Source organism: Perna viridis, chromosome 12 (genome assembly GCF_037379345.1).
Source record: "Perna viridis isolate PV_CMFRI_1.1 ecotype Kerala chromosome 12, ASM3737934v1, whole genome shotgun sequence".
In the NCBI taxonomy this organism is placed as follows: domain Eukaryota; kingdom Metazoa; phylum Mollusca; class Bivalvia; order Mytilida; family Mytilidae; genus Perna; species Perna viridis.
In genome coordinates, this window is record NC_142456.1 from 22,852,777 (window position 1) to 22,865,827 (window position 13,051).

Below are 13,051 nucleotides of genomic sequence, written 5' to 3' on the forward strand. Positions count from 1 at the left end.
TTATCCCAGTAAGAAACTGTGAACAACATTTTGTCCTTCGCTTGACAAACGATCCCTTAGTGATTTTATTTATCGACCGACCGTTTTTTAGAGTACATGGTCTATTAACATAGTCCAATAAAAACTGGACATTTAATATAGGTCTCGGCCTCTTCAGTATTACAAAATAAATTTAACAGTTCAAAACCTGACACAATGACCATATATTTGTTAATCCTTTAATCTTTTCACCAACGAGTTTAATCTATTATTTATAGCTTTTATTACAAGAATATATAGGAACAAAATGGCAGTTTGTTATTAGCAGAAAGAACCATGAAAGAATGGCGTCTCTACAAATTCAGGATAAGGATGTTATGATACTAAGAGCAGGGTATATTTACCGTCAACGTAAGTTTTAAATATTGATGACAGATAACTTTTTTGCAAAAATATACACCCCCTGAATATCTCATTTTAGATTCCAAACTCCATCTTTGTATGCAGTATTAAGAATACGAACACAATCCCAAATTTTACATGGATATGACTTGGGTTTTCTGGGACTGCCAGTGATGATAGGGTAGTAAAATAAAGAACCACGCACTTAAATAAAAAATCGAAGACCGAAGTCTTCACAGTTGCTAATCGTCAAATATCCTATGCCACTAATTTTGGCTTGCTTCCAACATCCGATCGATATGGCACGAATGCAATGTGCTATAATCGGGTGACTTCCGCTAAAATCTTGGTTCCCAAGATATGATTACTCTTTCGTAACCGTGATGATCCGATTTTTTTTTCAATAAAAACAACTGGTTACTAGAAAGTGCGTGTAATGTTTTCGTTCCACAAGTTTCTCATTTTTTTTAACATATAGTTATGCAAATCATATGCAAGTGTGAAGTACTGAAATTACCAGCGCAAGAAGTCGTTATCAATATTAGGGACTTAAAAATTTAAGAATGTTACATACTGTCTAAACCCATCAATAATTCGGGTTCACTCAGGTCAACCAATAGGTTGAAATGCATGCTTGTACATTTAGTATAAGCAACACAGGTAAACAGACTATTTTTTTTTAGAGTGAATTGTATTGTTTCTTATTCCGGGAGTCAACCGGTGATGACACACATTTTACCTTGTAGGCAACCGTAATCTAAGAATCGGGTACACTTCCAAATTTCACTTTTTACTTCTGTCGATGAAGAGAAACCTGGTCCCTAAACCTCCATATTTCAATTCAGTTAGGCTTCCGTTATCATATAATTTAGGAGTCCTTATATAAACACTCTAGTGCTTGTTTGTTTGTTTCTAGTTTTGTTTATTTGTTTTGTTTTGTTTTTTTTAACAAAAAAAAATGTAAAAAATAGAGAATCTATTATCAATACTTATTTCACATTCTATCATATTATGAAAAAAATACTTGGGGTACCGATTTTTGTAAAGAACATTTTCCCTCTAAGAAGCTAAGAAGGCATTTTAAAATTATGTTTGCAATTAAACAATGTACAGAATTATTCAAAAATTCTTTAAGTAATGACTGTTATATTTTGTTTTTGGTCTATGAAGAAATAACCTCAATTACGTGGTGCACGCTGAATGCCCTGCGCTGCAGGTTATTTTCAAATGTGCACCACATTCATTTTGTAAATGAATTTGCAAGAGGACTATATAGTTTTGATTTTACCTTAATCCAATGAAGATTTCCTCTGTGCGTATGTATCCCAGGGTCATGAGTAAAAATTGTCCTAAATTGCTGTTTCAACGACTACCAGAAAAGTGTATGATTTTACAAAACGGGATTATTTTTTGTAGGAACATTTTTTAAGAAATGGAAACGAAGCTGGCTGGTTGTATGTTTAGGAGGTTCAGTACGTTACTATAGAAACAGAAATGCTTCACGTCCACAAAAATCATTTGATGTAAAAAATGACTGCATAGCTGTTAAATCAGGGAAACAGGTAAGATGCCACTTGTCTTCCGGGAGTTTAGACGACCCGCGAAAGACGAGGTTACACGCGCTCGTCTTAACTCGTTCTCTCAACCAATGAAACATCTTAAAAGTGGCACCGTCATTGACATATTCATAATCGCGGCATTCCCTGGGAGAAGCTAACAAAATAGACATCTATATGTTTTCACTGAATAAAAGGTACTTCCACTCGTTGAAGATCAGAGATCTCTCGTTAGAGAAATTCTTGATCTTTTCACCACGCTCAACTCGTGAAAGAGACTTGAATTTCTCCAACTCGTGAAAGATAACCCGATCTCATGTAAGAATGTATCAGTTTACAGAGATCTGGAACACCACGGTTTTTATTTGATCATTCGCAAAGCATTCATTAAATGTCACCCGGCACATTGAGAGCTGAAGAATGTACTTTTTCTATATTTACAGCTCGTATGTCGGTCTAATTCAAGGCGGTTCTGGATTGAACCATAGACTTGAGCTTTATAGGACTATGATTGAACAACCCAACGCCTTTATAAACTTCTATATACACATGAAATATCTTATATAATAACTCTTCCGATTGGTCCGCGGTATTCCTCCTAATATGTTTCTTTCCTATGAGTGGTGACTTTCAAAAGTCAAAGTTTGTTCATTCCAGCAACACACACAAAAAAAACCGAGCATATTGAAGGAGTTTTATAATAAACTACTATAAAAATGTATTGATACTAACCGTCTTTCAAGTAATAGCTTTACCTAATGTTGGAAAAAAAAGAACGAAACTTTAAATTGGTATTTTGGTGGCCAAATATTTTTAACCAATGAGCATTTGGAACGTACGCAAAATTAGTCCTTCTCAGAAATTACCAGAAATTTTATATAAAAAAAATTAAACAGTTTCTGAAAGGAAAAACATCTCTGTACATTTTATAGATGCATTTTTGCTTCTTGTTATGTGTAGCCTAATCTTCATAATGATTTCTAAATATACCCCTATCTTGTGAAAACACTGGGATTTCCCATGCTATTTATAGACCCTTCACTTCTGGTGACCAGTACTGCACAGCAAGTCTGCTAACCTCACATGCCATTCTGAGGATTATGAGCTGACATATGTAGAATCATGCTGATATATAGTTCTCTGCAGGTTAAAGTTAAGGTAGTCAAGAGAAGCCATTGAATATTTAGAAATTAACATAGAAGCCTATGGGAAGTGGAATTAGTGATTTCTAGCCTAAAAGGATCTGTATATGCAGTTATATTTACGCCCATTGTAGAACATGTCCGCGAAATGTATATGTTTCTAAGGTTTTTTTTTTTCATCAGAAATATCTTTTAACATACACACGATAGTTCTGTCTTTTTTAGTTACTGTCTCCGCTAAGTAAATTACATTACTTTCTTCTTTTCTTTTTCTATTATTCTTGTGTGCCTCATTTAAGAGCAGACACCCCGTGCCTTGTGCGGATTCCAATCCACATTTCAGTCAAACCAGCGATTTGACCAATCAGCAACCGTTATTTTTTTTACGGCTACCCAAGTTACGTGTTTACCTTCTGATTATTCGTCTCGCTTGCGAGACGGGAATAACTAGTATTCGATCCATATCCCAGGAGACAACTCAAAAGCTGAGTCCGCACCCTCTTAGGCCTTCTTCGATTTATTCGGGTAATACATAGAATGAAACAATAAGAGGTTAGAGGTCAACTTTTTTTTAACTACTGAAAAGTTTATCAATTCAAACCTTATTAATCATCATATAAAGGTCTGTAAAATTGGTTCGTAAAATGACATAAATAGCATCGAGTTTACCTTGAAATTTCAGAAATGCATACATAAGGAATCTAAGTGTTTGAAGCTAAACTGGTTGTGCCTATGGAGCTATTTTTTTCTGCGGCTGTGCAGGTCTCGGTTAAACGGTTTCACAAATCTTAACTCTGGAGATTGACATATCATTTCCGATCTTCAATCTACAATGATAAGAGGATATAGAAAACCATGATGGTACAAACAGTACATTATACTGTCAGAGTGGTGATTTGGGCTATGATCTGTCTATGTTTCAGCCAATGTCCGATTCTCAGGATTCGTAATAAAATGAAGCATACAGCCATTTTCTAAATTTTCCCATTTCCGTACTATAGCCTTTATGATTTCAAAAATAATTTCACTCTCATTTTCAGTCAATCAGTCTTGTAATATTTGTTGTTATTTATTCTTTATACAAAATTTAATTTCGTTTTCGTAAGACAACGACCTGCGGAGGAACCAGAAATTTTGAAAGTGGCTAGGGGGCTCACCAATTGGCCTAATATGGATATGCTCTAATGATTTCCAGATGTTTTCTACATAATCCACACGGGCTTGCCACCACTATCACTAGTATATACTGTCAAATATGCACCCCCCTTTGACGTTAACGAAGAATTATGTTGGATTATGCACAGGGCTTGGGGACTTGCTCCCACTATCAAATATGCAGCCCATTATTATTCGATTGCATGATCCATACACAGTCATCTAATGACGGTGACCTATGACGAACTTGTTACTTGTTCAATCGAAAGTATAATTTTACAATTGTTTTGTTTTTTAGTGCAAAACCATGTTGCCACCGAAAGACATAGACACGGGATGCTTAATGGAGCTTGTGATGACTGGCGATAAGACATTAAAAGTGTGTGCAATGGACCCCGACCAAGCACGGTAAGACAATAGACTTTTGAGTAGATTACAGTCATGGCAGTACTATTGTGTAGAATTGTTGTGATTATTTGCATTCAGGGATCCGATCGGTTTAAAAGATGTTGATAAGGAGACAAAAATGTTTCATTTATACGTTGCAGATATGGTGAAAGGTTTTTGTAATAGAAACATTTTCTTGGAACGAAATTTATGTCTGAGGCTACATGCGTTGAATACTTGAGCGATGCTTTGAAAAAAAAAGCGGAGGACGCTTACCCTACCGGTGCACCTAGTCCATGCTCCCAGTTTTTAGTGGAGTCCGGGTTGCTCATTTACTTTTGTTACTTTGTATGTATGATTTTAGTTGCTTTGTGTTCTTTGTTGTATGTGTCTGTTTTCCATGTCTGGTCTTTGTCCCTGGGTTATATTCTTTTGATTACCGCTATAACCTTGGTTCCCTTGATTACTCTTTGATTGTATATTTTCCACATTTCAGAATGTGGCTCCACGCTATTAAAAGGGCTCAGTCAGATAAGGAGCTACCGACACCACGACACGAGAGAAGAAACTTGAGACCAGAAGAAATTGCAGAACTGGAGGAATCAAGGTGGTAGCAATTAATTATGGTTACTTCTATCCTCAAATGGGGACATTGTTCACAAATTAATTACAATGTATATTAATCCTTATTAAAACGGTGACAAACCTAAACTATGGCAAGCCAAAGTGGACAAAAATCAATATTTTGTAATATTAGAAATATTAGAAAATATATTTTAGCATTAATTTGTAATATTAGAAAATGAATTTATAACATTGAAAATATCATTATTTAATATTAGAAAACACATATTTTGTAATATTTTTTTTAATATTACAAAATCAATTTTTAACATCAGAAAATATTTTTTAATATTATAAATTCATTTTGTAATATTATAAATTTATTTTCTAATATTACAATTCCTGATTTAGTAATATTATAAAACATTATACATTTTGAAATATTACAAATTTAATATGTAATACTAGAAAATGAATTTGTAATATTAAAAAATCACTTTGCTATATTGCAAAATCAGTCACATTTTTTAATATTAAAAAATGAGTTTCTAATATTAAAAAATCGTTATTCAATACAACAAATCCATATTCTAATATTAAAAAGTCGTATTTTGATACTAGAAATTTGATTAATTTTTTAATATTAAAAAGGTGTTTTGTGATATTAGAAATCTAATTTGTAATATTAGAAAATGAATTTGTAACATTGAAAATATCATTATTTAATATTAGAAAACACTTATTTTGTAATATTCTTTATTAATATTACAAAATCAATTTTTAATATCAGAAAATATTTTTTAATATTATAAATTTATTTTGTAATATTAAAAATTCATTTTCTAATATTACAAATTCCTGATTTAGTAATATTATAAAACATCACATATTTTGTAATATTAGAAAATGAATTTGTAGTATTAAAAGATCACTTTGTAATATTGCAAAATCTGGCACATTTTTTGATATTACAAAATGATTTTCTAATATGAAAAAATCGTAATTGAATACATCAAATCCATTTTCTAATATTAGAAAATCAATTTTTAATATTAAAAAAATCGTTTTTTAATATTAGAAATTCAATTGAATTTTTGATATTTAAAACTGATTTTTTAATATTAAAAAGTGTTTTGTGCTATTAAAAATCTCTTTTGTAATATTAGAAAATGAATTTGTAATATTTAAAAATAATGTTTTAATATTAGAAAATACTCATTTTTGTCCACTTTGTCTTGCCATAATAAACTGTCTCCAAGCAACAGAAAACTGTCATTTGCAACAGTTGACCTTCAGGTAACAGTTCTTAGATTTGCGTTCTTACACATACGGTAAAAAGAAACAATTCAATATAAATGCGGAAGTTCCATGGACTGCTTCTGTTTTCCTTTTGACTAATTTATCTTTGCTGTTTGGTATGATTATTGTCTCATTGGCACATTCTCCATTTGCACTTTCATTTCTACATATTCCAAATTAAAACAAAAGTACATTAAATATAGAAATACTGCCTAAACCAAAACCCAAAATAACCGATAACTTGTGAAAACCAGACACTGTTTGAATCATTTTTAGCTCACCTGGCCGAAGCTATTGCCATCATCTGGCGTCCGTCGTCGTCGTCGCTAAAATTTTTTCAAAACTCTTGTTCTCTGAAACTATTGACCAATTGGAATTAATCTTGGTATGAATGTTCCTTTCTGTATCCTACATAGAACTGAAGTGGGGATTTTTGATCCGTCGAAAAACACGGCCGTCGTTACTAAAAATAGAACATAGGGGTCAGACAATAGTTTTTCGCATATATCTCCAAAACGGTTAGGTTTATCCAAATTCTTTCAATAGCTGAAATGATCCTTATTTTAGGTCTACAAAAGTCTTCTGGCATAAAATTTGTCAGACGCCTTCTTATAAGAGTTATTGCCTTTGACAGGGGAAAATGACAGTTTTTTTTTTACAGTTTTCAGCCAATGTCTTGAAAACTATGATAGATTTAGACTTCCATTTACTGAAATGATCCTTATGATAAGTCCTATCAAAGTTTTCTTGAGTCAAAATTGTTGGACAACTTCTTGTTTAATTTGTTGCGCTTGAAAGGCAAAATTCAACCAGGTGAGCGATTCAGGCTCCTGGGAGCCTCTTGTTTAGAATTACTGTCTTAACCAAAACCCAAATAAACCGATAAAGACAAAGGATACTGCAAACACTGTGAAGTCAGCCTCATATATTACCTACAATTTGAGATCGACAGGAAAACTGTTAACCAAACTATATGACAAACGCGATGACTTCTCATTCCGTATTTTCAAATTTCCTGTCATCTGTGGCAGCATTCCTTCTGCACTTGCGTATCGAATCTTCATATAATGACTCTTACGTTATGGCAGAGATTTCCGAAATTACGTAGACTTTTTGATCCGCGTTAGACTCCTTACAACTAGGCTTCTGTTGCAGGATTATATTGCTGCAAGATTTAACTCACCACCACAGAAGTCATGAACTCTTGGTCGTTATGGTGTATCCATGTGCACCATGAAACCGATTTATTCAATGTGTCATAGTTTTCCTTTCCTCTTTCGTTTACACTGGACGTGACCTTTTATTAGCAACTCGGCGGGTGTTCTAGAAAAGCAGAGGACGCTTACCCTTCAGCTGCACCTGGTCCATGCTCTGTTTTAGTGGAGTCCTTAATTTGTAAAATAAAACGTGAACTGCCCTTATAGACCAAATAAGCTTCCTCTAGTATGCTATTATCAGATATTTATATCAGAATTTGACTAATCAAAAGAGAGTGTTATACATTTTTAACAAAACTTACATATTTTAATACTTTATCTTTTATACCTATATGCTCTGAGTATATCTTGTATATAAATCTGGCCCGGCGACACAAAAGTAAAAACAAAATACTGAAGTGTCAGTCTCTGTAAGAATAAGACAGCGATTGAAAAAACACCGTTTTGAAAGTATTATTTGACTATTTGCACTATCAGAATCCTGAAAATAGCTTAGATTTTTTTATATAATTTTGTTAAATTGAGTTTTAATTTCATTGAAATGCACAGAAAATATGCATTTCAAGGGTAGATAACTCTGTCAAAAATATCATTTTTTAACATTCTATTGAAAACTTTCTAACCAAATCCAGTGATGAAGAGTATCATATTTTCAAGTAGAGAAATCATATTTTGGTGAAATAATATTGTCAGATCGGTGGATTTTTGACATGTATGTTCCTGGTTTTTTTCCTTTTTGGCTGATTCTTTCAGAGACTTACACAGAAGTTTTGTGGCACATGGGCCTGGTTTGGAACAAATTACACAATACTGATATTGGTTGCCTTTTAGAATTAGTTGTTTGATTACGAAAAGAAAAATATCCAAACCTCATTTTAAGAACTCTCGTATGATCTGGTCTCATAATTTTTTTTCTTTTCAGTTGTTGGTATTGTTGCTGCCGGAAAAATAAAATAGAGTTATTAAGAGATGTGACTTCTAAATAGTGTAAAATACGTGTAGTATTTACATAGACAATTTTTCTGAAAAATGCAGCAGCAATGTTGATTTTTGCTCGAATCCCCCGTCATTTTTTTGCAAGATTTTTAGCAGGAGGTAACCTACAGAAGAGGTTGGACAGTGGTTTACCATATATGTTGTTTAGGTGAAACCTGTGTGTCGAAAGACTGCAAGAAATCCATATAAAAACAAGTCCTGTGCAAAAGTTCCTCGATCTTTGAATTTCGACCTTTGATCTTCCAACGTTAAAATTAAGGAAATTCGGTGCCAGGCATTGTCGCAGCTTTTACTTTAGGAGTCGCACTATTTGTTGTTGCTGTTGTGGCTTAAGCTGTATCGATCACCTCACACCGTAGACTGTGTCGATCAGCCGTTCAGCGCCGTAATATAGACATTGTCAACTAGTAGTTGTCGATATGTGCAACTGTCGCAAGTGTTAGGCCACTCAAAATAAATTTCGTTTTCTTCCGACATTTTCGTTGAAACTTAGGTTGTGGGGCTATTTTTTAATTTTGTTTCTTATTTTTAACGATAATATATAATTAGGTGCGGTTTGATTAAGAAACATGCTAATTTTCTTTATAAACTTTGTATTTTTTAAATGAAAGTCAAGAAAATTTTAATGCGAGAAATCTTTTTGACTATAGAAAACCAGAATAAGTGAAGCTGGATGGATAAAAATTGTGACCTATGGAAAATTTTAATAAAAATTTAGTTCTCCAAATGAACAAGGAAATAATTTTGAGTGACTTAAGCGTTGGCTTAAAGATGTGAAACTCCCAAAGTGAATTGCTGAATGTAATCCCCGGTCACGGTGCCACATAACTTAAAAAATACTTATATATCAGGGAATATTCTTAACTAATATATTAAAACAAATCTTGATAGAATTAAACCTCTAACTGTCATGATTTAAACATTAGAAGTGCAAAACCACTGAAAATGAGGAACACTTCTTTCTTAAATATACGCTAACTAAAGAATTTTAAGACTAAATTTTTTCAATATACTTCATTTGAAATAAGAGGATAAAACTCTCTGTAGGATGTTTATTTTCTTCTATAAATGTTCCTTCTTGGAACATGTTAAGTTAATCAGCTCCTGTTAAGGATAAAACTCTCTCTAGGATGTTTATTTTCTACTATAAATGTTCCTTCCGGGAACATGTTAAGTTAATCAGCTCCTGTTAAGGATAAAACTCTCTCTAGAATGTTTATTTTCTCCTATAAATGTTCCTTCTTGGAACATGTTAAGTTAATCAGCTCCTGTTAAGGATAAAACTCTCTCTAGAATGTTTATTTTCTCCTATAAATGTTCCTTCTTGGAACATGTTAAGTTAATCAGCTCCTGTTTGATGTAGTCTTTAGGAATGAAGGCAGAAGTGCCATAATTTTTCATGTAATCTATAGACATATATGTATCTACTCCTATTTAGTATCATTATTTGTATTTTCTTTTATTCTTTTGTTTTTGTCTCAAACATAATGTGTTTATTTAAGGAATAATTGAATTATAATGAGTGTTTCTAATTTTTCAACAGGTTATACAATATAACCAGGTTTGCGGCAGTTTACACTTACGTCAACTGGTCCTTGTTAAAAAATTAGAAACACTCCTAATAATTCAGTTTCTTATATATTAAGAATTGATTCGTGATCCAACCGTTATTTCGAATGGGATTATTTGAATAGCAGAGTGCGAACCCAACTATGTTATATAACGACGTCATAGTACCAAGCCAGGTTATGTAGAATAATCTCGTTTGCTCAAAGAGAACCTACCAATCAGAAAGCTTGTTACAAATCAATTTAGATATGACATTAAAGACTTTTTTGTGACATCAAATCCAGGCGTAGTGGTCGCCTTGGAGGTTAAGAATGAACTCGGACTTAAGTATTTTTATAAGTTTCGTGGCGCTTATTTCAGTTCTTATAATTGAAACATGTTGCTATAACAGTTGTTCTCATTTGTATTTTTTACATCATTTTTACAGAAACTGTCAATGTTAGTTCATATCAATAGTGGTTTTCAAGAAAGATAAATTAATGTTGTGTATGTATATTGTATAGAATAATAAAATCACTTCAAAAAATATTTACAAGTGTTTTAATTCAATATAATGCCCTCACATAGATCGTGCAAAAAGGAGAAGGTAGTCCGGCTTTTCGTAATATATATAATACAAAATAAATGTAGAATGGGCGCATGTAAAAGACCACCAGATGACCAGCTATAAAAATTCAGCCAAGTGTCCTTTACTGCGAATTTTGAAAGTGCTCTGGCCCTATTAAACTGGAATATCCAAAGAATTTTACGTTTAACATTGATCTATTTTATTCTGTACCACCGTGGTCTTTCAAATTGATATCTAATTAGCTGAAAGGGGGAGATATTTTCCCTGGTGATAAGATTATACCGTTTGAATATTTAATGTTATAGCCACTTTTTCTATTTTTTTATTATTTCCCAAACGATTTGAAAAAAGTACTGAAAGTTCTCGGTACTTGACAATCGGAACTACTCGGCCATTTCCTCTACACTAAAATTGTGCAACTAGAAAGGTTGAGGAGTTCCGATTGGGTACTTGATTGTTTTTTTTTCTTCCGATGCGGTATATTTTCATTCTTTACCCTTTGACCTTAAAGACGCTCTTCTATGAAAACGCAAGTCACCTGATCGAAATTCTGCGTCCCGATTGGTCATAAACTGATAACTTCCATGAAAAAATAGCTATTATGGCGTTCGAAAAGATTGTATCGAGAATGAATTGAAATTGCATGCCATGTGTATTTTCTGTATGCTAGAAACCACAAATTCCACTTCCCATAAGGTACCAGTATCGTATTGCATATCCCTGAGCGGGTGTACGTCAAAACATGGATGCCATAAAAATATAGTGCATTTTCTTTTTGACTCTCTACAAACTAATGTTTTGTCAAAAGACATGAACAATGACTTGAAAAATAGAGCAAACATCACACTGTAAGATGAAGAACTTTTTTAAAAGAAAATCTAACATAATATCATAAAAATGTTCCACTGAAAAGGTTGGTTAGGTGAGTGCAAAACGAAAGTGAAAGTAGGGAAAATGGCTATTTATAGTTCAAGACTACTTTTCTGTCCAATCTTCGTGGACTCACCCTATTTTCTTTGCAGGAAATTATTTTTTCACATGTCCTTAGAAATGCTACATAAGTGAAAGTTTTATTGAATCAATTTACATATTTTTTAAAAAATCCTAAAAATATGCACTTCACTATAGAGGTCTATGGGAAAATTAATACGATACTGAGACCATAAGCTTCTATGCTACTTTCACAATATTCAATGGCTTCTCTGGACTTTACCTTAACTTTAACCTGCAGAGGACTATATATCAGCATGATTCTACATATGTCAGCTCACAATCCTCAGAATGGCATGTGGGGTTTAGCAGACTTGCAGTGCAGTGCTGGTCACCGGAAGTGAATGGTCTATAAATAGCATGGAAAATCCCAGTGTTTTCACAAGATAGGGTTATATTTAGAAATCGTTATGGAGATTAGACTTCACATCACAAGATGCAAAATCACCTATAAAATGTACAGAAATATTTTTCCTTTCAGAAACTGTTTAAATTTATAAAATAAAATGATAACTTTTTTTCACAGCACTATGAGGAACAGGGGGTAATTTCTGCATAGGACTATTTTTGCGTACGTTCCAAATGCTCATTGGTTGCATTGATGGTCTGTAACCTAAAAATGAAATGTAGAAAATTATAAGTAAAACGAGCAGAATTTTACTGGTTCTTATTTTAAAGATAGTACTTGTTTCTCCATTGTTGTTAATGAATGGTCCTTCCGCGCATGCATGATGTTTCATTGATATATATATATAGCCTAGCTGGCCGAGTGGTCTAGGGCGCTGGACTTAGTGCAGGCGGTGTTGCCATAGATGTCACAGCAGTACGAGTTGGAGTCCCGCGGAGGGTACGACCAAAAATTTGCATCGCAAATTTGGCAGTTCTAACATCGATGGGAATTTATACGTTTACATATCTTCCCTGTATCAATTTGATCCGATGGAGCAGTGTAGCGAATAGAGTCGTCACATTCTGAGACGTTTGTATAATATTAATTTGTTGTGACATGCATCATTAATTTGATCTTCTATCCTACATAATTACTTCTAAAATGAACTGTCCCGTACTACCATACATCCTGTACTAAGGTATAGCCCTAGATAAATCCTACGAGGAGGAAAGACCCGGCCAGCGAAAGCTATATTTTATATAGCCTAGCTGGCCGAGTGGTCTAAGGCGCTGGACTTTGTGCAGGCGGAGTTGCCATAGATGTCACAGCGAGTTCAA

At 33.3% G+C, this 13,051-nt stretch overlaps 1 protein-coding gene across 1 annotated transcript; it reads left to right on the forward strand.

The window, feature by feature from the left end:
* The first annotated feature begins 280 nt into the window (after positions 1–280).
* LOC148601724 (pleckstrin homology domain-containing family B member 2-like) lies at positions 281–10,718 on the forward strand. Its single transcript, XM_088555249.1, has 5 exons — positions 281–390; positions 1,798–1,943; positions 4,533–4,642; positions 5,118–5,228; positions 8,624–10,718. Exons 1-5 carry the CDS (start codon positions 324–326, stop codon positions 8,685–8,687), a joined length of 498 nt encoding a protein of 165 aa, XP_088411375.1. The 5' UTR covers positions 281–323; the 3' UTR covers positions 8,688–10,718.
* Positions 10,719–13,051: the final 2,333 nt, after the last annotated feature.